Source organism: Castor canadensis, chromosome 3, assembly GCF_047511655.1.
Source record: "Castor canadensis chromosome 3, mCasCan1.hap1v2, whole genome shotgun sequence".
Taxonomy (NCBI): domain Eukaryota; kingdom Metazoa; phylum Chordata; class Mammalia; order Rodentia; family Castoridae; genus Castor; species Castor canadensis.
This window is the reverse complement of record NC_133388.1, coordinates 18,069,923-18,095,052: the sequence shown is the minus strand read 5'-3', so window position 1 is coordinate 18,095,052 and position 25,130 is coordinate 18,069,923. Positions and strand designations below refer to the sequence as shown.

The 25,130-nt window shown below is 43.3% G+C and overlaps 1 protein-coding gene across 8 annotated transcripts in view; it reads right to left on the bottom strand.

The window, feature by feature from the left end:
* Ttc7b (tetratricopeptide repeat domain 7B) overlaps positions 1–25,130 on the bottom strand; it is a 223,393-nt gene that overhangs the window by 83,097 nt on the left and 115,166 nt on the right. For all 8 annotated transcript variants that reach the window (XM_074067331.1, XM_074067324.1, XM_074067327.1 and 5 more), the window contains 6 exons: positions 18,437–18,520; positions 17,388–17,492; positions 15,541–15,658; positions 13,250–13,307; positions 7,525–7,597; positions 4,727–4,887 (listed from right to left, as the gene is read on the bottom strand). In XM_074067331.1, coding sequence (XP_073923432.1) covers positions 4,727–4,887; positions 7,525–7,597; positions 13,250–13,307; positions 15,541–15,658; positions 17,388–17,492; positions 18,437–18,520 — 599 coding nt within the window. The remainder of the gene's footprint in view (positions 1–4,726; positions 4,888–7,524; positions 7,598–13,249; positions 13,308–15,540; positions 15,659–17,387; positions 17,493–18,436; positions 18,521–25,130) is intronic.

Sequence of the window (25,130 nt, the reverse complement as noted above, 5' to 3'; positions counted from 1 at the left end):
ATGTTAATAACAAATGAAATTAAAAAGAGAGAGAGTTAAGAGAAAGCAAGGACAAGCAAACCACAGCTTGGTAGAAGAGTTTTGTGACACATATACTAATGAAAAGACTTGTAACGATAATATAAAAAGAACTGTTACAAATTATTTAAGAAAAAGACAACCCAGTTAGAAAAGAGGGAAAGACTTCTACATAGGCTTCACAAAAGAGCAAAGCTGAGTGACCAATAAGCAAACAGAAAGGTGTGCACCCCGATGGTAACAAAACTAAACTCACGACGTGGTATCACTAGCCTACCTCGCCACATTGCCAAAGAGAAGTCTGGCAACCAGACTGGTGGATGGAGCCACAGGGGCTCTCGGGCACTCCTGATGGCAATGCAACCTGGCACAGCTGCTTTGGAAAACAGTTGGGAATCATTTTGTAAGGTTGGAGATACACATATCCGATGACCTGAGACTCTCACTCCTAGGTTATGTATTCAGGGGAATCCTTGAACGTGAGCACCAAGAGACCTGTGCGAGAATACTCAGCAGTTTTCATAATGGCCCCAAACGAAAGCAACCCCCCATCTATTCATAGTAGACTTCATAAAGAAATCTCAGTTTCCTTTGTACAATAAAAATACTATTCCCTAGTGTAATGAACGCATTAATGCTGCAAGCATCAAGAGTGTAATTTTAAGCAACGAAGGCAATCATATAAGGGTTATATTTAGCATGATTCCATTTTTTAAAAATTTAAAACATGTAAAACTAAAAATGTTTATTATTTAAGAGTACAAACGTGGTATAGAAGGGTAAGAGAATGATCAACATAGAATTCAGGACAGTGATTAGGCAATCAGGTAAGAGGCAAGAAGACTGGATAGGGAAGACATTTATAGCCAGTCAATATTGCCCAGGAAACTAACTTATACATAATATATATGTGTATGTATGTATATATAATATACATATATGCAGAAATACATATATATATAAACATGTATATGTATAAATAAATATACACAAGCAATTCATCGGTACCATTAATGTTCTTTTTCTTAAAGAGACAGGTATACATATTCAAGTAGTGTTTCTATTTTAAATATATTTAATAAACATTCTTCTAGTTCTCAATATGAATAACAATTTAAAGGATTCTAAAATATCATAAAGACACTGTAGTAGCAGTGGTGGTAATAATATGAATTTCCATCAATGATTGAATGATTACCATGTACAAATGCCTTAAAAGCACTAGCCAAATCAATTCTTGCCATAAACCCTCTGGGATAGGGATTTTATTATTCACATTTGGCCCAGGAGGAAATGAGACACAGACATTTGGTGACTTACTCAAAAGAGGTAAATTGGTAGTCCAAAGCCAGTCAGTCTCTTAAGATTGGCCTATTAATTACTATAAAGAACCTTCTGCATTCCCTTCCTTCTGTGCAGAACTATCCCTGCAACACCCAGAAAAATGGTCACTTCTCCAAAGGAATGAACTTAGCTTTGGAGTTCCTTTAAGAGACCATTCCTGGCTCTCACAGTCCCTGTAGTTAGGATGTTCTCCCCAGCTGTTGAATCTATCATTCAGCCTCAATTCTACGTGGAGTGACAAAATGGTTGCAAAGTGCCTCTTAGCTTTAAGCACTTTGATCCCTGTCAAAACTTACTTAAAATACTTAGGCATCAACTGTTATTGTTTCAATGACAGTAAAGATGGTGTATTGGTTTGTTTTTGTGTCGCTATAATGAAATACCTGAAAGGGACAGGTGTGGTGGCACACAGCTATACTCCCAGCCACTTGGGAAGTAAAGGTACAAGAATTGCAATTTGAGGCTACCCTGGGCAAAAGTTAGCAATACTCTATCACAAAAACAAGTTGGGTATAGTGGTGCATGCCTGTAGTCCCAGATACTCAGAGGGTGGCAGTAGAAGGATCTCAGTGCAATGTTGGTTCAGGAGAAGTTAGTACAAAACTCAATCTGAAAAGCAAACTAAAAGAAAAAAGGCATGGGTGGGGGTATGGCTTAAGCGACAAGTGCAAGGCCCTGGGTTCAATCCCCAGTATTACAAAAACATAAAACAAAACAAAACAAAAATCTGTGGCAATTAACTTATAAACAGAAAGGCTTATTTTTGTTCTGGTTCTGGAGGTTCCAATCCAAAATCAAGGAGCCCCATTGCTTTGGGCCTCTAACAAGGGCAGCATATTGTGGTGGGAGCACGTGGTTGAGTGGACCACTCACTTCATGAGCTAGGATGCAAAAGAAGAAAACGAAAAAAAGAAAAAGCAAGAGGATGAGCTGGGGTCCCACAATTCCCTTCAAGGTTACACCTGCCGTGACTTAAGGAACTCCCACCAGGCCTGATTTCCTACAGGTCCACAGCATGCCATGATGAGGGGGCCTCACCAGAGTTGAGCAGAATCTGTGCCATGCTCTTGAACCTCCAGTGATCTAAAAAAACTTCTTTCCTTCACAAATGTTAACCCAGCACCAGACGCTTTGTTATAGCAACAGAAAACAGACTAATGCAGATGGGTAAACGCTGGAGGATCAGCTGCTGCTGTGAGAGCCTTCAACTGTCTTAGCTGGCAAGTATTCAATAGGTGGACAGGAAATCCTGGGAAGGATTTTCACTTCTGTGGAAGCAATTCTGGTGGTACTGTCTGTGATAGGTGTGGCTTATGGCCACAGGAAGCTTGAGGCTTTCCCAAGCTTCAGAGAGTCTACAGTTCTGCTGGGGACAAACTTGTCACAAACAGTATGGCCTGGTGGTTGGGACAGGTGCCAACTCAATCTTGTTTAGGTTGAAATGTTTTACCCAGGTTTGGAGGAAACCATGGGATCCACTGATGACATTTGGCCTCAACTTTTGATAAGTATTTTTGGGAAGAAGTTTCCCACCACAAAGGAAGAAATACAAATATTTTAAAAGCAAACAAGTCATCGGTGGCTCTCAGACCTGCTGCCATATGCTTTGCTTTTCCAGTTTACAGCTTAACATTAAAATAACAGGCTTGCATTCCTCAAATATCTCCACTGCTGTTCCTTGTTTCTACTATTTGAAAAGGCTGTCAGCTGCTGTCACTTGGAGGCATTACCTTATTAGCCACCACTGTTTACTGCCGACCCAGTGGTGTGGCTATTAGTCTAATAAGCAACTCTATGTGACACCCTGGGCTACGGAAGCAAGGACAATACGCTGGCGTCTGACATCTAATGAAGGGTGTGTACTTGTGTTGGAGATGGGGAGCAGGGTTCTTCATAAATACTGATGAAAGAAACTGCGTTCAATTATAACAGGTTGTACTTTACTATATTGGGATGGGTAGAGGATCCAATATTTTAAAAAGTAATTTAACCATTTTAAGGGTCCATGGACTAAAAACATCTTGGGATAAAATCCAGAAATATACTGGTGTGCAAAAAAAGCAAGTTTGAGATCTGCCAGAAGTAAAATACTGGCAAAGCTCTTTAATTCACTCTGCATAAACAGCTGAACCTACAAAAGAACTCTCTAGTCAGAGGTTTCCTGGATTATAACAAGAATTCTCTCGATGGGGAGGAAAGAAATGCCCTTTTCACTTGAAGACAAAGAAATGTTTGTAATGGAAATGTGTGAACCAATTTTCCAAGGAGAGCTGCTGAAAAGCACTGATTAAAAACACAGTGAGGTGATGAGGCAGAGAAATCAAGCCAAAGCTGACCCACTTAAAGTTTTCCACTACACTTCACAAAATGAAGAAAGCCACCTTCCACATTCCTTCCGTTCTCCCCCGACCCCAAGCTGTCCCCACTCCATTACTGGCTCTGCAACCATGTAGACAATTAGAACCTTCCAGCCTGCAGGAGTGTTTACTATTTCCAGCCACCGTGTGCTGTTACTAAGTTACCACTGAGGATAAAACGGTAACCCGGTAGCTCAAAAGACAATGTTCTTCTATAGGAAGCCAACCTAACCCGAGTTCATGGATTCAATAGAGATGTGACTCAGAGGAAAGATGTGAAGATAAATAGGCAAGTCAAACGTTTGACAGTTTGTAATGATAATGCTTACAGTATGTACAAATATTAAAGAACTTATTTAAGGAATTTAGCTTCCTAGAGAATAAAACCAAGGCTCAAAGAAGAAAGGTATCTTGGTTAAAGCTGCCCGACTCAGTAACACAGGACAAACAGGCTACAAAGCAATGCTTCCCAAATTCCAGTCATTGGAATTTACAGAATTTTTACCATATCCAATATTATCAGAATTAGTATTTAATTTATATTTTTCTTTTCTTTTTTTTTTTAATTTTTATTTTATTCATATGTGCATACAATGTTTGGGTCATTTCTCCTCCCTTCCCCCATATATTTTTCTTGAAATTGCCTAAAAATTCTTAGTCCTCTCCTGAACAATAACTTTCAAGAAATCACACTTTGATATATAGTATGTTTTTCCTAATATACATTTAAAAATGTATAACTATTAAAATATTCACCAACAATCATCTAAAATCATCCTGTGTGCTCCATGAGGGAAGAAGGGATGAAGCAGTTTACCTAAACAAGGATAATTTAATGCTATGTTAGGGTGACCTAATGAGCTAAGTTTGTTTTTAAGTACCGGGAAAAAAACAAGAGTAAAGGACATCCTTTTGTATGACTTGCTCCCAGGATGCTCATTAGGAGGAGGAGGAGAAGTACATTTGATAACCTCTGAGTGGGAGAAGCAAAGCGCAGGGTCACTTACATAAAGTTCTCCGGATATTCGCTCAGGGCCATGTCAATGATGTTTAGAGCATCGTGGTAATGCTTTTGTGCTGACAGTAAGAGGGCAAGGAGGTGCAGCGAGTTGGCATCATCACCTTGGAGTTGGAGAGCTTGACGGACGTACCCTAGAGCCTCTGGTATCTAGTTTAAAACAAAACCAAAAAGAATTTTTAAACACACACACAGGAACACAGGAAAGAAGTCATCATTGAATATCTGATTCTCTGTGATATCAACAGCTGTTTTGCATTGTGCCACATCCGCATCTTAGCCAAGTCTTCATGGAAGCCCAGGATTATTAACCACAAGGTGGAAACAGATGCTCTCCTCCAGCCACAGAGGATGATGAAGGGATGGGAGAGACCCAGTTTCTCTATGTAACTGCCAATACCAAATCTTTTACTTCTCCCTAAGTAAACACTTTCTTATTTTTCCCCCACAAAACAGATTTACTTTTGATTGTGTCCAATTACATTTCACTGTAAATGGAGACACATACAAATTGCCAGGGGTTTTTAGTGGAATTAAGCTGCCTTGCTGAACTGTTCTCCTTTATTACAAGTATTACTGAAATTAAAGTCATAAAACCTTTAAAGAGCTTTCCAAATGATCATATGTCTGGATCTCCACTGAATATGAAGGAAATATGCAAACAAACAAGTAAAACTCCACATTTTTTCCAAACTATGACCCCAAATAACTGGATGCAACAAACAAATTTTAATGCCACATACAAAGCAGAGGTATCCAAATTCGAGTGGAACCAGAAACAACCTTAACCTTTAAATGCAACAGCTGTCCAAGATGCTCGTCAAACCACCCACCATAGGGTTGGTGAATGCATATATGGTATCTGAACATGCTAGATTCCACACGGGTGTCACAGTAGCTTGAGGGAATGAGAACCCCAGCTGGATTTCAAAATATAGCTGAGGACAGAAGCATTCTTACACAACTGCCCCAGGGACTCTCCCATCTGGCCTCCGACTCCAACCCTGAGCAAGGCCTCCTCTCAGCTCGCCTGCTTCTCCCCAAACTTCAGTATCTTTAGACCTTAACCATGAAGTCTCACTCCCAGACCTATTAGTCTTCCTCGCTGAGCCTCCATTCTACATGGATTTAGATTATAAATAATTATAGATTATATGAAGGCTTTCCTCTTTGGAAACATATAAGCATGGCTGTCATGGCTGGAAGTAGATCAACCTGCACCATCTTTCATTTTCAGGGAGGAAGCTGAAGTCGGTTGGGAAAGATGAAATGACAAAGCAAGCCAACCAGCTACTGAGTGGCAGAGATGAGGGTAACTCTAGACCTCCTTCTTCTCATTGGTTGAACAGCATTGGTTCTAAAGGTAGGAATGTCACCACCACTTGTGAAAGCACTGGTGTATTGACACCACATGCCCATAAGCCTTCGGCTACACCTACAAGGCTCCATCCATTTCTCCTTCCCCAGGGTGACAATCTACTGTATGACCAGCACTTAGTCTGGTGTTGTGTGGAGGATCAAATGGCAGGCTAGCCTCATGGTGCTGATATGCGGGGATGACCAGAGCAATCAGGACAAAATGATGTCTGTGGGGGACAGCAGAAGAGGGAACTCAAAGTTGGTTCCTTCATTCAACCAGTCTTATTGAGGGCCAAATGCCAGGGTAAGGCAATGACAATGACAGACAGACATGCTGCTCTACGTGGAGACTCAAGCCCAGCATGAAAGAAAGATACTCCACAAGATAGCTGAGCAAGAGGAAGGAGAGGTACAGGCTGCTAAAGGAAGGAGGCTTTGAGGAGAAGGTGGGAGTAGCTCCCAGTGAAGAGGAAACCAGATGGTCTGTGCTCAGCCCGTATCTGCTGCAGCAGCAGCTCCTGGCCAATCCAGCTGTGACCCACACCGTGACAGGGGAGGGACCTTTACAGGGAAAGTATCTTGGTTTCCTTGGTCCCCAGGCTGTCAATGAGAGCCACTTTTTTGACACTATTCCCAGGCAACTAGGAAGTCAGATGCATGCCTCAACTGGGCCTGCTGGGGAATGGCATGTCTGGGGAGCTGGCCTCTCATTCACCCTCTTAGTCAGCACTCAGGAATGTGCTGGGGTCACCACCACTGTCTTGCACCTGGTGGGCAGGCAGGCATGTGGCTGGAGTCTCCAGAACAGTTGGGAGGTCACAGGAGGGTATGAGCATGTCACAAGCTGCCTTTGGGAAGATTAAGGCCAGCAGTGCCTGCCCCTCAGCAAGGAGAACACTGTTGAGTCTCCTATATTGAGTAACCAGTGGATATAATTCTTCATATCTTCCATGAATTTTAAAGGATCTGTATCTTTTGTTTATACCTGCTGGCATCTCCCTGTCAATCATAGGTTCCTTATGACGACCAGGCTCCAACCAGTGAGTAAATCCTACCACGTAGCTCAGCACTGGGCTTTGCTATTCCATTCCTGTTAGCAAGTGACAAAGTCTCTTTGATGACCCATGAGATCAGGTTATAAGCCATGACCCGAACCCAAAGCTGCCATTTGACCCCAGGGCAGGCTGATCTCCAAGATCAGCACCTAGAACTCCTGGGTGTTCATGGCTAATGCTCAAACTGACCAAAACCCCAGGGTCTTCTCCTGGAGGAGTTGGTGTGTCCCAAGAGGAGTCTGTGTCCCCTGAGACCCTGGCTACACATCAGCCTCAGGTAAAGGAAGATCATCTCCCACCTGAAAATGGTGAGCTGAAGGAAGTGGGTGGATAGAGAGGGAGTACCAAGTTAGGAAACGTTAGAGACACTGACCTGTCTGGAGATGGCGAGCTGCAGAGCCAGGTAGAAAGCTGCTTGGTGATCTGTAGGTGACAGGCTGTGGGCCCTGAAAAAGCATTCATGACCATTACAAGTCTTCTTCATTTGTGCATTTTTCTGCTCGGTCATATTTTTAGTTTAGTTATGTAATATCTCATTAAACTCTTCTCCCTTGTCCACTAGTAAGTTTTCCTCTGACCACTGTGTATGGGTTTTGTCTAGCATCTAACATGGCAGCCAACTCTCCCTGGCTGTGTGGAGGGGTCTAGCAGTGCAGAATCCCACAGCCCTGAGGTCTGACCACCCAGTAATACTTCCCTAGATCAAGCAGGAGAAGCCCATGTGTCACACCGGGTCATAGTAGTCATGTGTGCCCTTGGCAAGGCAATGGCTGTTTTGATTAAGTTTGGCTTGGCCGTCATGCTACTTCATCCAAATTTCTTGATTTCGGAGAAATCATATGAAAATCAAAGACCTAGCTTTGCTTATAAAACGAGGTTTTAGTTTTTCATGAACCAGAAGGGGAAAAGAAAGACACTCATCCAGTCTTTTGAAGCTTCTACTAAATTCCGTGCAGTTCACTAATTACATCCATATAACCGTGCTGTATAAGACCGTGTGGCAGCACACTGGGCTGAGTTCCCTTAGCAGGCCTTTGGCACCGGCTGCAAAGAGGCCATACTGGCCACCTAACTGACTGTAAACATAGTCTTTTTTTGCTTTTATGTGGAAGTCAATCGTATTTCACCACAAACAAATCAAAATGGGACTACACACAGGACATGCTTCTGCCTTTATCAGTCTGGTGGGAAGAGAAAAACAAACTTACTTTCCTTAAAAGGGACCACGAAGCAAAATAATTACAAATGGTGGGACCGGGATAGTAAACAAACCATCAGGCTGTTCTGTCAACACTCTGTGATTAAAGGAGGATCTTCTACCACAGAAAGCAAATCCAAGATAAAACAGAAAACCAAATCATGGATTCAACGGTGGCAAACCTGCCAAGGATGGCTTTCTGTAAAAATAAGGCCTTTTAATTAACTGTCTGCCTTTGACTCTGAGGTGTGTGCTATCAGGAAAATATGCCAAGTCCACAAATTTGGGGTACTGTTTAGGCTAAAGTGGTAGCTCATGTGCAGGACTGGGGTCTGCCCTTTTATTAATCTTAAAAGCAAGCAAACTCCCATCCCCAGGAATCCTCACCCTCAATCTAGTCACAAGATACAGCCTTGGGATGTTTCTTAGCTGGGTTTAAGAGAACTCACTTGCCTGCATTGCCTTCTGTCATGTCTTATTTCTACTGGAGGCCACTTTGCACACTCCAACTCTTATTATTTTATGAGTATTGATTTTCCATGCATTTGTACATGAAAGAAATTTTTCCTTTGGTGTTCTTAAGTGAGATTAGAATGTCATGGTTTCTATCTCTCCTAATTATTCAGGGAAAATGATTACAAAATTGATTATGAAGAGACTTTGAATTATGCAAGATTATTTATCTAATCTGCTTTCAAAAACAATAAAGCTGGGTTTCCACAGCCCTTAAAAAGATTTTGTCAGAGCTGTAATTTTCTCAGGCCCCTTTATACTTTTCACAAATGAAGTTAAATCATGGGTGCCTCTTGTAATGCCAACTGAGTGAGAAGCTAGCAGTGGTCTGGTGAATTCAGTGTGGACAATGATAGTTCATAGTTCTGATCACAGGCCCCACCAGGACCTCCTCAAATGATTGTAACCTGTTAGCCACAGCGACGTGAAAGAAACAGACCAGAAACACTAGCAATCTTGGCATTTCTGGGGTGCACCGAGGCAACATTTGAAGAATTTTCAACCTGGCTAATCACAAAAATCCAACTGCCAAATTCCTAATGAGGCACAGTTTAAACACACACATCTTAAATACCTCATTTAAAAAATCTGGCTAATGAATTAAACTGACTATTTTAGCCAAAGAAAGAAAAAAGGAAATAAGGAGAATGCCAAACAAAACAAGAAACAGTGCGTGATGTGGTCTCACATAGACCCTGAAAACCTTGCTTCGGTAGTGTGGAGTGTCTTCAGCAGCTAAGCTCCTGGGACAAGGTACCTTGGTGTGCTTACTGGAAACTTGCTCGACAGAAATTAGCAAGCAGAGCAGGTCAAGCCTGCTGATCTCTACACATGAGTCTACAGCAGCCCAAAGTTCCATTCCCACGCAGAGACTACCTGGCCAGGCTGCTAAGAGAAACCCAGACCTGAAAATGCCAATGGACAGTCACGAGTGCTTCCATTGTCAGAGCACTTCAACATTTATTAACTGTATCTTTCTTCCATAAGGAAGAGGCTGCCCAGCCTCCCTCCCATCCACCCATCCTTCCACATTAGGCAGTACCTACTGTAATGCTAGGCTCTGGGGAGTCCAACACAAGTGTCTGTTCATGAGGAGCCCTCCTACCCACCCACACACCAGAGGGGAGGCCAAAAATGATCATCATGGCACAGCAGAGAGCAGTGCCTCAAGGTACTGAGCTGCTGTTAGAGCCTGGACTGCTTGGCTAGAGCCCAACATGCCATGAGGTCCATCCCAGTGCTCTCCTAGAGTCCAGTGCCAATGTTCTCTAGAGCTGAACCAAGAAGATTAAGAAGGCTGATCAGCACACAAGGGAGGGGTGAGGATAGGTAAGACACCTAAAAAACTAGATAGCATTTGTTGCCCTCAACGCAGAGAAACTAAAGCAGATACCTTAAAGCAACTGAGGCTTTAAGGAAAAGCCTCAGTTCTCTTTTTTAGGAGAAGGGGACCAGGAACTAGAGAAAAGGTAAGATCAAGAAGAATTAACCTAGAAGGTAACACCCACGCACAGGAAATCAATGTGAGTCAACTCCCTGTATAGCTATCCTTATCTCAACCAGCAAAAACCCTTGTTCCTTCCTATTATTGCTTATACTCTCTCTACAACAAAATTAGAGATAAGGGCAAAATAGTTTCTGCCGGGTATCGAGGGGGTGGAGGGGAGAGGGAGGGGGTGGAGGAAGGGGGAAGAAATGACCCAAACATTGTGTGCACATATGAATAAAAAAATAAATTAAAAAAAAACATAAGAAAAATCTAGTAAAAAAAAAAATAAGAAGGCTGATCAGTTTTGGCCCTGGTCCCTAAGGCGTATGCCTGGTAAAAATTAAAATAAATTATAAGTACAATTTATTAAGTATCTACCATTAAGCATGTTACCCTAGCAAAAGAGGTAGAGCCAAAAGTGGAATGGAGGATGTGTGATTCGAAGGTCTGGTCTTTATGCAGTCACCCTGATGCCTTGAGCCAACTCTTCTCAAGGTCCCCTGCTGTCCTGATTACAGTCCTGTATCCACTGTACACCTCGTTAACTCAGGGATCCCTCAGTTGCACACAGCGAGCAACCAGAACTGAAAGTCACATGTTCTGGGAAATGGCTCAGTCGCAAACGAATCAGGGTAGGTAGTCACCCTATGCATTTAAAGCAAATTAAGACAGAGGAGACAATTTTGTGAGGTTGAGTACCCTCTGCCACATTGAGTGACAAACACAAATGATGCCATGTTGCCTCTGCTTCTGGAAGCTGCCCTGGCTTTCTGCATTTGTGGGTCAGTGCACTGAAACATGCTGTCAAGGTTCTCAGGATTGCTTTTCTCAGCAGGGTGACAGCCCAGAGAAGCAGCAGCTCATTATGTTGCAGACAACATTGCGTTTTCCTTTACTATACTTTTGTCCAGAGGTCAAGCTTGTGAATGTCAGAACAGCTGACAGTTTTAATATTAGGATGCAACCATTCCACTTGAATGTCTTCAAAACTCACCCTTTTGAGTCCCCGAGGGAGCAAAGCTTTCTGAATTCTGGCTCTAGCCACAATATAAGTTGATTTTCATGGGCTGTATCAGCAATCCCATTACTTTCTAAATTATATAATTTTCCTTTTAAACCAAAAAGGCAAAACAATAGGATAGGGGAGAATAGAATAGGAAAGAAAAATGTAAAATATATAGTAGAAAAAGTACTTCTCATCCAAGTGGTTTTAAATTACCTTTTTATATTTAAGAAGTAATATGAATCATTCTTATTTACTTAAAGCCTTTCCCCTTGAGGATTTATTAGGACTCCAATTCACTAAAATAGTCAGTATATACTTGAACCAAAATAGTTTTATTCCTTTAAAAAACATTCTGTATTTCATACAAATACTAAGTTAGGATAGCCCTTCTGCAATAGTCAGTTAGGTTAGTAGGATTTTATTACTCTTGATTTCCATACGAACTAAAATTTTAAAATCTCTTTGAATTAAAACCTAAGCAGAAAAGGAGCAAAAGAGAATTCAGGCAAAGGAACAGCTCTTACATAACATGGAGTTATACTGGCAGTTCCAAGAGACCACCATTGTGGCTGTTTTTAGAGACCCAATAAGATGTGCTGATTTAAGAAAAGTAAAACAGATGTAATGGCCACTTTCTTAGGCATCCATGTGTGGGTTTTACAAACTAGGCCTGGAGAATTTAAAACCTGAAATCATTTGAAATGGAAATGCTTTCCACACTCCATGCTAAAGAACACCAACAAAAGTTTAGCACACACAGATCTGTTTGCAGATGTCAACTGGTACTTTTTACCATTAACTGGACTGGGACTGGCACAGTGAAGGAGCTATGGACAAGCCTGTAGGAAGCAGTAGGAAATGAGATGGAAACATTTCAGACTAGCTGAAACCAAATGATGACTTTATGATAAAGACACATGGATACCATGACAGATCTGGAGACAACCCTGGCTCTAAGGAAAGGATCTAACACAGGTGGTTGGATATAGAGATGGCCTCATAAAATTTCCAAATACATAACTGTTCAATAGAATTTTTAAAAAATCAAAGTAAATTGTATGTATTTAAAGTAATAAGATCAATTCCAATTGGAGACTTCACCTCATGGGCCTATACTTTCAGGCAATGATTTCATTTTTGCAATTTATTTTATCTATAAAAAAAGAGTAAAAATTAGAGCAGTGGAATATAGTTGGTATAAGAAAAACTGGCTAGAGTCAAGAGACTCTGATTTTGCACTGACTGCAATCTATGTGACTCCTTTAATCCCTGCATCTCTGTCTTGTACTGCAATGGCATGACTATGTGTCCTGTCCTTGGCACATACAGGATGTGAGAGAGCCCTGGGACACCCAGCATTTTACAATTATAGGACACTCTCCTGAGTTTGTAAGAAGCACAGTGACAGAGACAAGCACAGGTGCAATGGAGCAAGACAGGGGTCTAAGCTCGCTCGGCTGATCGTTGGACACGGTATTTCAGAAACTTTCTAAAATCTAGCCTTTTTGTTTTGTAATATAAAACCCTACAGCTTGACATGTTTTTTTAAAAAAAAAACCCAAAAAAGATCCTTTTTTTCTAGATGATGACAAATGTCTTTAATAAAGAAACCATCTCCCCAGACATATAAAGTGCCTATCTTTTTGGAACTGAAAGCACTTTATCAGGAATGAATAAAATGTAGCCAAATGGATAAACAGATTACGAATGTAGATTTACAGGGTGACAAGTGACGTAGCTAGTTTCCATACTGCATGTTCACTGCTCAAGACGGAAGATTCCTGGGGGTAAAGCACTATTTACATAATCTTTATAAATACCCCTTCTTTTTATACTTATCATCCTTGGGTGTCAGTGTGTACAGCGGAGTGAAAAGATGAACTCCCACTCACCTCTGAAATGCAAGCAGCGCTTTCCTCTGCAGGACCTCCTGCATCCCTCGCAGAGAAGCTAAGAAAAGGGTTCAGTTAGTCAGTGGCATGAGAGATCAGAGTTTTCTGACAATATAGAACCCATCACCATGATTACTGCACCAGCTGCTGTTAAGACAGGACAGAATGCTAATTCTACCTCTAAGGCACTTGCACTTGTGCTATGAAACAACACCAAGGGAACAATACAAATTGGATGGTCACTCTTGGTAGCCCCATGTACATAGGGGCCATTTTCAAAGCAGTTGGAACTCCAGAAGAAGCATGTCCATCCTCCTGGGTGTATCATGTAACTCATGGGTAAAGACCAGCAGTCCTAGGATGGTATGGACAGGACTCAAACACCCATCGTGTTGCATCAATGACCTTCACAGATCCTCTGGCACTGACAAGCTATGACCCTGGATTAAGGGCACTATCTTGATGCCCTGCAAGTCCCGTCTAATTCACACTGGTCAATGGCCAGGACCTGCAATACTTTGATGTGAACATAAGGGAGGGAGCCACCAAACCCAACCCTGCCTGATACTGGAGTATCAACATGGAAGTATGAGGCCACCAGGCTGTAGGTCAACATTCCCCTGTGCAGAGCACATGAAAAATGGCTCCTTTATGGCCTATCTATGAACATAAAAAGATACTTTTTCCTGGGACAAGAAAACAAGTCCTAAGGACCCTGTTTGTGGTTGGAACTGCAGGAGGCAGCTCTAGCCTGACATGGACCAAGCAGTGGACAGCTGCCCAGAGGGCTGGATATGGCTGTGGCCAGGGCTAATAGAACAACAGTGACTGAGCTAAAGGGAACTCTGGAACAATCCAACTGATCCATGAATGCAAGAGGAGTCCCAGTGGGGTACAATGACTCCCAAGGCTAATTAGGGGCGGAGTCCTTATTGAGAATTAAGTTTATTCTTCCCTGAACAACTACTGTATTTGAAGCAACATGCAGAGTATGGCCAATAGATCATGTGTAGGTTGAAATAAGCTAGAAATCTATTATTGAAAAGTAGTTGATATGCAAAACTTCTCCAGGGTTATCAATACTTTAAGGTAGAGGAAAGAATGAGTGGAATAATTTGTAAAACAGACTCTAACAAAATTATAAAGAAAATGAAAGGAAGTACTATAAAAGTCAGAATAGTATTTTTTCTTAAAGGGGAATGGGGGCTGTGATTGGCAGGGCACACGTGATGGACTCCCCAGGTGTTCAGCAATGTTCTACCTCCTGAGCAGGGTACTAGGTTATATTTGTTTTTGAGGGTTTTTTTTTTAATAGTCATGTTATATTTAACAGAGAACAGAAAAACATTTAACAGAGATCAGAAAACCAACTTAGCAATTTATGTTTTCTGCAAAATATATAAAACATAGTTAAGGTATTTTTAGTCAGAAGCCCATCCACCAAAACTTAAAGTACATACCAAAATGTATAAATCACTGCCTCCAAAGGGCTGAGTGTGGTGGCTCACACTTATAATCTCACCTACTCAGAAGGCAGAGATCAGGGTGATCAAGGTGTGAGACTAGCCCAGGCACAACATTAGTGACATTCTATCTCAACAAACAAGCTAGGCTTGGTGGTACACACCAAGGTAGGAGGAACAAGGTCTGAGGCTGGCTCTAGGCAAAAACAGGAGCCCCTATCTGAAATACAATTAAAGCAAAAAAGGGATGGAGACCAAGCTCAAGTGGTAGCCTGCCTAGAAAGAATGAGGCCCTGAGTTAAAACCCTAGTACCACAAAAAAAAAAAAAAAAAATCATTGCCCCCCCCACCCCCCCCCCCCCCGCCAAGAGCCACGGATATTTGGAGAGCTGCTTCATTACGTGTGCACATATCTGTGAATTAAAACGTGTGAATGGAAAAGGGGCAGTCCCTGACTAGTGAAGGGCTGCTTCCTGGAAAAGTTTGGCCTTGAACTCTTCTTCACTCCTTTACAGAGCCAACATCCTTTCATTTGTGAATGACCTAGGCCAAGGGCTGTGGCCAGGGCAGGAGAAAGGCTGCGTTGGGTGACTCATCTCTCCAGACCCATCTCATCTCAGACCTTGGCAGATGCTCTGCCCTTGCTGGCAAGGAGCCTGGGTGCCACCAGCCCCTTGTGCCTGTGAACAGAGCCTTCCTCCCTCCCATTTCAGTTCAAGCAAAGAGGACAGCAGCTGCAGGGGGACACACAGGCCAGCATGCCAGAATGACCCAATTCTGCACCCTCTTAATACACTGTGGGATCCTGTGGGGCAGGACTTCTCTCACCGTCAGTGGCCTGCAGACTGTATGTGAGCCCCAGAGCTAAGTAGCCTTTGGCCTTGAACTCTGACGTTTTTTCTCCCACATCAACGACAGTTTTGGCAAACTTCTCAGCCTCTTCCAACTGAAAAATGAGACAAGTTGAAAACAACAACAATCTGCAGAATTTCTAGCATGAGCTCCCATAGCATCTGCTGCCAAAATGGGTTTCTGGTGAATCACTTGGAAATGACGCCCAAAGCTTCCAGCTCCACTCTGGTCACGCGGTGTTCCTATCGAGCCTCTCCAACAGTCCTCAGCACTCCTATCTTTTGGGGTTTTTTTTCTTTATGCTTCCCTTTATTGCTTATTTGCCTCCTTTTCCAAAGTCACTTTCACACTGGGTCTTTATATTTATATTTTTACTGACTGGTTCTGCACAGAGGTTGCACTAGGTATTCAGAAGTTGAATTAAATATACTTATATAAAGAACAAAGTTCCTGGAACTCTTTATTCTTTGTGTTTGGGTCTTTCCTTTAATTAATTTATTTTTTCATGACATAAAGAATCCATTTAGACTTGGATTCTCTTTGCCACAAGCTGTTAAAAATTTCAAAACTCCATCTATGTATTTTTATAGTGCACAACACACGGACTTCACGCTAGCAGATCACAATGAGAAAATATGCACCTGTATACTACACCCATAACGAGACCTCTTGCACAATTCACTAAAGCAAACACCCTAAGATTTCTTTCTTTAAAAGTGTGGCAAATATTGATGTTGCTGAAGCTGGGTGACAGTACATGGGAGTTCTTTATACTCTTGACTGTTGAGGTGTTTGAAAATTTTAATAGGAAAAATACACAGAAAATATTTGTTATACTCATCTTTTAAAAAGAGATGGACTTGAGGTATTTAGAGTTGAGTGCATTAGGGCTGGAAGGAAGCCGGTTGAGTCCTTGCTAGAAGTTGGAATGTTCCACACTCAAAAAGATTCAGTCCACTCCTCTACTCCCCCTGGGCCTGCCTGCATTGTCCCTTCTGCTCACAGCTCCAAAATATCAAAACCTACACCACCACCCCATGCCACAGCACAGCTGTGTGCTTCAGGTGAGAACCTGCTCTCTTTTTTCTTCCACATTATCTCAAGTAAAATTGAATCAAAGTGGATCATTTTCTTTACAAGGCTTACTTTCTCCTACTGGGTGAGAACACATAGAAAAAAACCAAACAGCGAGGACTATAATGGTGGAAAAAGGGAATCTTGGTCTTTTGAGCAAATTATTCTTATCACTAATCCTGACTTGAGGTTAAAACAAAGAAACTAAAACTCCATTGTATGTGGCAATTATCAAAACTGGCATCTCAGCAAATTATTCTGGGTAATTATTTTCTACTCTAATGATACATTTTTGAGGTCTAGGACTGTTATAAATCAGGCTATTGCCATATTGAAATTTGAAGAGAATAAGGAAGAAAGGTTGTGTAAAGAAAGAGGAATGATGAAAGTTGGATCCACACGAGTTAAAGTGGAGGGCGAATGTACTTTAGGTTGAGCCAAGGTAAATGATCTTGGCACGAATTTCTCAGTCCTACGTCACTTGTGAATTCCAATCTGTCTTATCATTGGTACTTGTCAAACACATTTACACACACACACAAAGAAAACACCAGAAGCGCCCTGGGAACACACTGGTTCCCCTCAGTCTTTGGGGTGGGTGGGCAAGGACTGGGGAGGCCAGGGGTCCAGGCCCAGGGTCTGGGGCTCAAAGTCCTCATCATTCTGGAGATGGTGAATAACTTGCATTTTTCTCTGTGTTTCCCCCTGCCCTGGAGGCCCCTGACAAGGGCGAGGCTTCCCCAGCTCACCCAGTGAAGAGAGCCCATGCAGAGCTTGGCGGCCAGCAGCGGAATGGTGGCATCGTCCGGCTTCAGACGGATACACTCCTTCAGCACCTTCACAGCACGGGCAGACTTGGCGAGAGGAGAGGATTTCCGTGAAACTCAAAATGTTTGACAGACCAGATACTAAACACTTACCAGAGGGGTTTCCCTTGGCAGGGATCTGGGGATGGCAAGAACCAGGGACAGGGGCTCCTGACTGACAGATGAGTAAACTGGGGCCAGAAACGAGTAGAAATGCTGCCCTGGCATCACTCCAATCTGTTCTCTACTTGTGCAGTCATTGAAAAAAATAAGGAATTAAACAGTGGAGGCTTATGCTATTACAAAAATTAAACCTTCAATTCAAAGCACAACATGATAAATTTCTGAGTCCACTTAATAAGTCTTCTATCTCAGACTCAACAATTTACCAAATGGCCCAAATGAACAAGAACAGCTATGGCTACCACCTGCTTCTCTCTGTGGGGTTGCTATCTTAAGTACCATATGCATATTATACCTTATTTGTCTGATGATAACTCTAGGAAGTAGGTACTCTTGGCTCCATTTAGTGAAGAGGAAACTGAGTCACTAAGTGGTGTGTCCTGTGTCATTAGCTCTGAGAATGGCCCAGGCTGCAACCCAGGAGCTGCAGTCCACAGCCCTCACTTCCAGCCAGTATCACACACTGCCTGCTATCCCAGGTGGATAATGATAACCAAAAGGCCTCCCTCCCCTCCAGAATATGTTTACACCCTCAAAAAAGTGCAGGGTTGGAACGAGCTTTGATTTAAGCCATGTCCATTTCACATGTGTGAGCTACAACAGCTCACTTGTTACGAAAATATTTCAGAACTTTTCATCTTAGTGCTACATCCGTCTTGACACCCATATTAAATTTGATTGTGGTTTGTCCTGTGATTATGAAAGGATCACAGGACAAGTTGAAATAGTGACTTAGTCTTCTACAAGGAATATCATATCATCCCAGGAAATTCCATGACATAATCATCAACACGATGCAACTAACTCACTTTTCCAGCAGCCATCAGCGACAGAGCAAACTGGTACCATAGGTGGAACTCCTCAAAGGCAAACTTCATGGCTCTTTCTAAGCACTGTTTGGAAAGAAACACAAATGCCAATATCTGAGAACATCACAACTGGACCCGTGTGAGTTTGCATCTATGTGCAGTAAGATCATTCTACAAACTTGGCTTCTCTTGAATGCCTAGGATATTAACCTGCACCAGACACTTCCAAGCAGTTCCTACACAGTGCACTGCACAGTGCCAGAGGCCAGGACAATTCACAACTGACCAAAACACAATCCTTGATCTGAGTAGCTTTGATCTAGGACACAGGCAGGCAAACAAACAACTCAAACACAAGGCCCAAACTGACAAGTGCCCATGGCAGGATGTAGAAGTCCTGTGGGAAAGCGAACACAGCCTTAGGAACAGCATCCGGAAGAGTGGTTGCCGAGCTGGGGTGTGACAATGACAGGGAACAGCACAGCTAGGAGATGGGAGTGACATTCCAGGAAGAGTGTAGGGATGGCCTCAACTTGGCCACTCCAAGTCCAGGATAAAGCCAGACTGACATAGGGCAGGAATGGGAGAGTCGGGCTGCTAGGCAGGTATTGCTAAGTTGACATGACAGCTCCGTTTTAAAGTTGTTCCTTTCCCCTCCTCTGTGCCCTAAATGCTCCCGCCACCGCAACTGCATGTCAATGAGACTGTCTTCACCCTCCTGCCCCAGCCCAGGGCCATGAGGAGAAACCAAGGGCAGCAATCATGGCTTCTTGGTCTCCTCAGTACCGATGCAGTGCCTGCTGTGGTGTGTCATCCCCAAACAGACTTCCCTCCTGGGTATCAGGGAGCCTCTGGTCCCTGCTGAGAGTGACATGATATACCAGAGCTGTAGGAAAATTGGGGAGGGGAGGGGATGAAGTGTAGGACCACAGGGGAAGCAAGCCAAGAATAAGAAGGCTTAATAACTAAGAAGTGTGTCCAAGTTAGAATCAGCAATGGCAGGGTAACATGAAGACTTCTTATTGAAGGAGAAGGGGAGAGAAGGACCAGGGAAGGAAACTGAAGAGGGGAGTCTGGGGTGGGGAGAGGATGTGGATCCAGAAAAGGTCTGAGGAATTGGAGCAATGGTCAGAGGCAATGGAGACCAAGCAGCTGGATTTAGCCTCATGCCGAGGCTCTGTGAGGATACTGTGGGGCCAGCTGAGGAGGACTCCAGGCCATGGGGTCAGAGGAGAAAAGATGCAGGTAAGGAGTGAAGAAAGGCTGTGTGGAGCACAGACCTGGCAATGAGGACAGGCTATGTGGCTAAGTCCTTATTCCCTCATAGAGGTGACTTGAGCAATTGTCTAACATGAAACGAGCAGGCAAGTAGAAAACACTGAGGAGACACAGAGTGACAGGTCCCCAGAACAAATGAGCCCAGGCTCTCAGGCCTTCTCATGAGGAAGCAGGGGCCTTAAAAGAAAGAAGAGAGGCTGCAGGGGCTATCCTGCCCACCACTGCTTTCTTTGTCAAGGTGGAATAAGGTGGTTGCTGGGAGGAAAAGAGAAACTAGGATTAGAAGGAAAGTGAAAGTAAAGAAGGGGAGAGGGGAGAAGAGAAGGGAGAAGAGAAAGGGAAGGACTGAACAATAAGGAAAGCCTCACAGTACTCCCATCAGGGTCACCTTAGAGACTGGACTGGGTGTTCAGACACCTACAGCACCACGCGGCCATTTTTATCTGTAATACTCTGAAGCCAGCTCAAGAGTAGAGAACATGATAAAATTCTGTGGATTAATGGGAGGGAAGAGCTGGGAGCCACAGAGGGCATGACAAATTGGAGGTCACAGTAAAGGCAAAGTGAGGTTGAGGGAGAGGAAAAAAGAATCCCAGAATTCTAAATGATCTCCACCGAGAAGATCACAGTAGTACTGTCCTAGTTGGTTCACTGGGAAAACCTGCCAGCAGGACTTAGAAACTGACTTTGGGGATGGCATGAGGCCTAATGGAGAAGGAGGAAGCAGGGCTGAGTTAGCCAAGGGGTGGCTTGTGGAGTAGATGACCCTGGTCCTCACACAGGATATCATGAACCCTGGAAGGAGGGAAGTGGGGAGCACCCAGGGAAAGCTCCTCATGCAGAGGGTATCTGTCCTTTTACCTGTCTTATACTTCAAAATCTGCTGATTTTGGGTGCATGTGAAAGCACCCAAAAGAGAAAGGCTACAATAGGAGGCTGTCATATGACCTTTGCATAGCCAATCAGAAACTCCTGCTGGACACTAAATCGGAAGGTAGTGAGGGAGGAAGGGACCACTGGAGGTTATTCCCAGTGGCCAGACCTAGGGCCCATAGAACAAGAAGGCTTGGTGGAGGCCTCCTGAGCAAACCATGGCCTCCTAACCCAGGGACGGAGCTTTGCCCCCTTGGTGTCTGTTCTTCAGCCTCCTGCGGATCCTATGAGCTGAGCAATGTGGACCCATAGATGCCGTCTCTGCTTCAGTCACCAAGTCAGGCTTTGTCTCCTACAACTAAGGCCTGCAGCACACCCAAGCTAATGTCTCAGGCTCCTCTTGCAACAACCCCTCCTGCCAGCCCCAGTGAGCACTTGCAGAGATTCTGCCTGAGGACCCTCAGAACAGGGAGCTCATGAGCCAAATGGTAGCTGGAAAGAAAGAACCTAGCCCTTCCACTGCATGGGTGTGTGAACTGGACACGTCAAATAACTCTGCTCCTGGATTCCTCACTGAGAACTGGGGACTGTAAGAACAACTAAATGCAGAGTTACCAGGGAGACTAACTTAGCTCATACTTAAAAAGACCAGAAACAGTGCCTCGCTTACAGACTAGTAAACGCTAAACAAAGATTGCTATTACTCCTTTAAAAGTTTTTAACTTTATTTGCTTACTTGTTTACTTATTTATTTATTGGAAATAAGATCTCACTTATGTAGTCCAGGTAGCTGAGAAAAAAGGTATATACTATCATGTCCAGCCAAATTTTTAACATTTTTATATTAGGAAAGAAAACACAACAAATATTATGTCACTCCAGTTTACTATATGAACACTGGAATTTATTGTGGGCACTTACTCTTCATTTTAGAAAAGGGCTCAATGTAAGACCCTGGAAAGAGTATATGACATTACAGAACTGGACTGAAATGTATGCTTGTTCATTGCTTTAACAAGTTATTCTTTTTAAATTTTTTTTTCTGATAGTGCTAGGTATGTAGCCAGGCACTATTTTAATTGCTTTACAAGTACTGCCTCACTAGGACACCCTAACAACCCCGCATGGCACAGACAGGTGCAAAGATCATCCTCCTTGCAGGGCCAGGAACCTGACACACAGGTGGTAACTGCACCCAGAAGCTCAGTGAGCTGGTGGCAGAGCCAGCTGGGAATCAAGCTGCCTGGTTCCAGAATCTGAGTTCCTAAGCATGACACCCTACAGCCTCCAGGACTTCAATCCCAGACACTTTGCTTACTTAACTTCACAGGCCCCTTCACATTGCTGATAGGAGCCCTGCTCCTATGGCCTCTTTGGGTCCTCAAGTAGACTCAGTACTGAGACCTTTCCAGCTATGGAATACCCCAGAAGCACCCCAGCAGGTGATGGTTTACCTCCATCTCAAAGGTGCTGAATTCAACAAATATTTCAGTGGCCATGCATTTTCTCTATACTGCAGCATCTTTCACAGTTCCCTCCCTGTTTGGATCTTTTTCTTATAAGTATAACATCCCACATCCCATCATAAGCTATGGGAGTGTCATAAAGACCATTAGGAAGTGCAAGTGAACAATCAAAAACTAGCCTAACCCCAGTTCAAAGGTGGGTGAGCTGTGTTACAGCTCAGGGCTCTGCCTTCCTGTGGGCTCCTGTGATACACAGACAACTCTGAAAGTGTCCAGACAACTCCAGAGCTCCTGAATCCTCATGCCACACACAGTGCTTGGATAATTCACATGTCTTCCCTTGTGTTTCCATAAACCATGAGGTGAAAACCTCTGAGCAGCTCAGGATGCCCACACCTCAATAAGAAGAGAAGCCCCTCTCAAAAAACACCTCTATGTAGAAAGCAACCTAGGTTTGTCCTGGGGACATTTAATAGTTCCACAACCTCTTCCTCTTAGACAGGGTGTCCTCACACCAATCTTTTGACTAGCCCCTTTATAAAACCCCAATCATATCTCTAAGTGATGGAGTAAAATGTCCAGTTTTAATGTTATAGGGCGGTTGAGAACAGAATATGTGCTAATAAAATAAAAGCATCCATATTTTCATAGTGGTCTCAGTGAAAATGGACTTTTCAGAGGGAACATGGGGGACGTGCAAGAGGCTGCTGAAGAACACAGGCCTGGTGTGACAGCAGGAGGAGGAGAAAAAAGAGAAAGAGGAGGGGGGCAGCCATATGGAGAACATACTGGCTCTGGGGCAAGACTGCCCAGGCTTGACCCGATCCCCTTTCTCTCCAGCCAGAGAGCTGTTATGGTGGTGAAGTAATGGATGGAAAATGCTCCCCCAGGTGTCTGGCCCAGAATGACAGTTGCTGAGGTTGCTTTTGTGAAACAACACAGCAGCAGGTCTTGTGGGGTTCAATATGAAGTAGGGATGATGGAGAATGAGAATCCATGGAATGGGGTGGGGTGCCAGGGGATGGCAAAGGGAGAGTGGACAGGATCCTTTGGGCGAAAAGGGAAGAATGAGGGCAAGATTCTGGGCCCTTTACACTTTTGAAGTCAGCTAGAGAGAGGGTGTGAGGCCTAGGGAGAGGGATATGGTGCTTGATTCAGAGCTACAGACCCTTGAGTCATCTACAAAGCAGGAGGCACCCCTCCAAATCAGCTCCATTCAGCAGCAGTATTACGTCCTACCAGAAGGACAGGTGCAGAATAATCACTAGACCCTAAATGGCATCTTCATCATGTGAGTGGTAGTCAGAATGTCACTTACAAAAATGTTTCTGTCCAGAGCAAGAGCCGGAGTATGGAAGCCTTATGCCTTTCCATTCAGTGTTTCCTAAGCAGCCATCTTTGAGGGGCTCCAGGAATGAGCCTCTCTTCTGGCATAAGAAGCAGATTTAGCAATTACGGTCCTTGTACAAAAAGGCCCAATTGCACAATTGTCATTGTGTGGCAATGACAGCTGCACAATACCACAAGCAAAGAGAAGCCAGAGTCTATTTTTGGAATTCAAGAGTGAGATTCAGCACTCAGCCTGAAGCCCAAGGTTGAAATCCATCTTTATTAAAAGAGAATGGTAACACAGTGAACTTTCTTCCTTATTCACCTTAGGGACAGGTGACAAGGCACAGTTCTCATCACATACATCCTTCCATTGGTTAGGAAGATTTTCTCTTCTATATCATAGATACTTAATAAGTCAGGCATTAAATGTAATTCTTTACAGTTGTGCAATGCTTTCTTTAAATTTTTAACATGGCATATGGATAATATTTCTCTTCTTTACCTTTAGCAATGAAAAACTATCTAAGCTACTGAGACCCACAGAATGACATGGTCATAGAATGAGTAAACAGAGGCCCACTGAGATTATCTGTTTCCATTCTTACTTTACAGATATGGAAATGAAGACCCAGAGGAGAAACAGGACATGCCTAGGGTCACACAGTGGCAGAGCTGAAGTTGGAATCCAGGGTTCATGATGCCCAGTCCAGAGCTCTTATTTCTAAATTAGCTAAAAATAAAAGCACAAGTTAAAATGGAGTTTGAGAGATCAGTTCCACAGGAGACTGGGTCTAGGAAAAGCTTCTAAAAGGTACACTTATAGGACTCTCAACTACATAAAAGTCTCCTTTCCCTCCACGAACTGTGAGAAAACATAGACACGATGTCCAAGCTTGCTCAAGTTTCCTCCCTTATTTTGGAAATAAAATACAGCAAACTCTGTATCACTTCCCCACCCATTTTCCATTTCTTTTTGCTTAAAAACAGTAAGCAGAGGAGGTTTTACTGCTTTAGCAAATGCGTAAATTGAAGCATACCATTGTCTATGGCCACAGTGAAAGGAGTAGAGAGAGCCGTTCCTCAGAGGTTTCAGACTTTATTATAGAATTTGAATGTTGGACACTGTTCTCTGGCATGCTCTCTTCTCAACTCTATGAAGCAACTTGACCAAGTCAACTTGGCTCCCTCTGCTGCTTTGCTGATGTGACTGTTCTTTGTTACCCTTGCAAAATGCACTGAATTCGAGAAACGGGTGTTCCATTTCCCGCCCTCCCCCCTTCAGCTGTCCCTCTTGGCCTTTGTTTTATCTCCTGACTTGGGGTAGGTTTTAATCCTTCAACCTTGGCTGCAGCCTCACCCATGCAAGGACAAAGGGGGGGGCGATAAGTTGACAAAGTGGTAGGCACTCAATGCTTAAATGAAGACACGAATGTAGAGAGTTAGGATCCAATTTTTCAGTTATCTTTTAAGCAGGGTCATGACAAATACAAAAGTACTAGGAGGAATACAATGAATTGTAAAGATGGTGGCATTTCAGACATGACTGAAACAGGGGCCCCTAAACTACAGCCTGAGGGTCCAGCCTCACCTGCTGTCTGTTTGTGTAAGGATAAGCATATAAACCAATGAGACAGAATAAAGATCCCAGACATCTATGACCAGTTGGCTTGTGCAAGTCCATTCAATATGGGAAAGAATGGTCCTTTAACAAACAGTGATGGAATACCTGGATTTCCACATGTAAA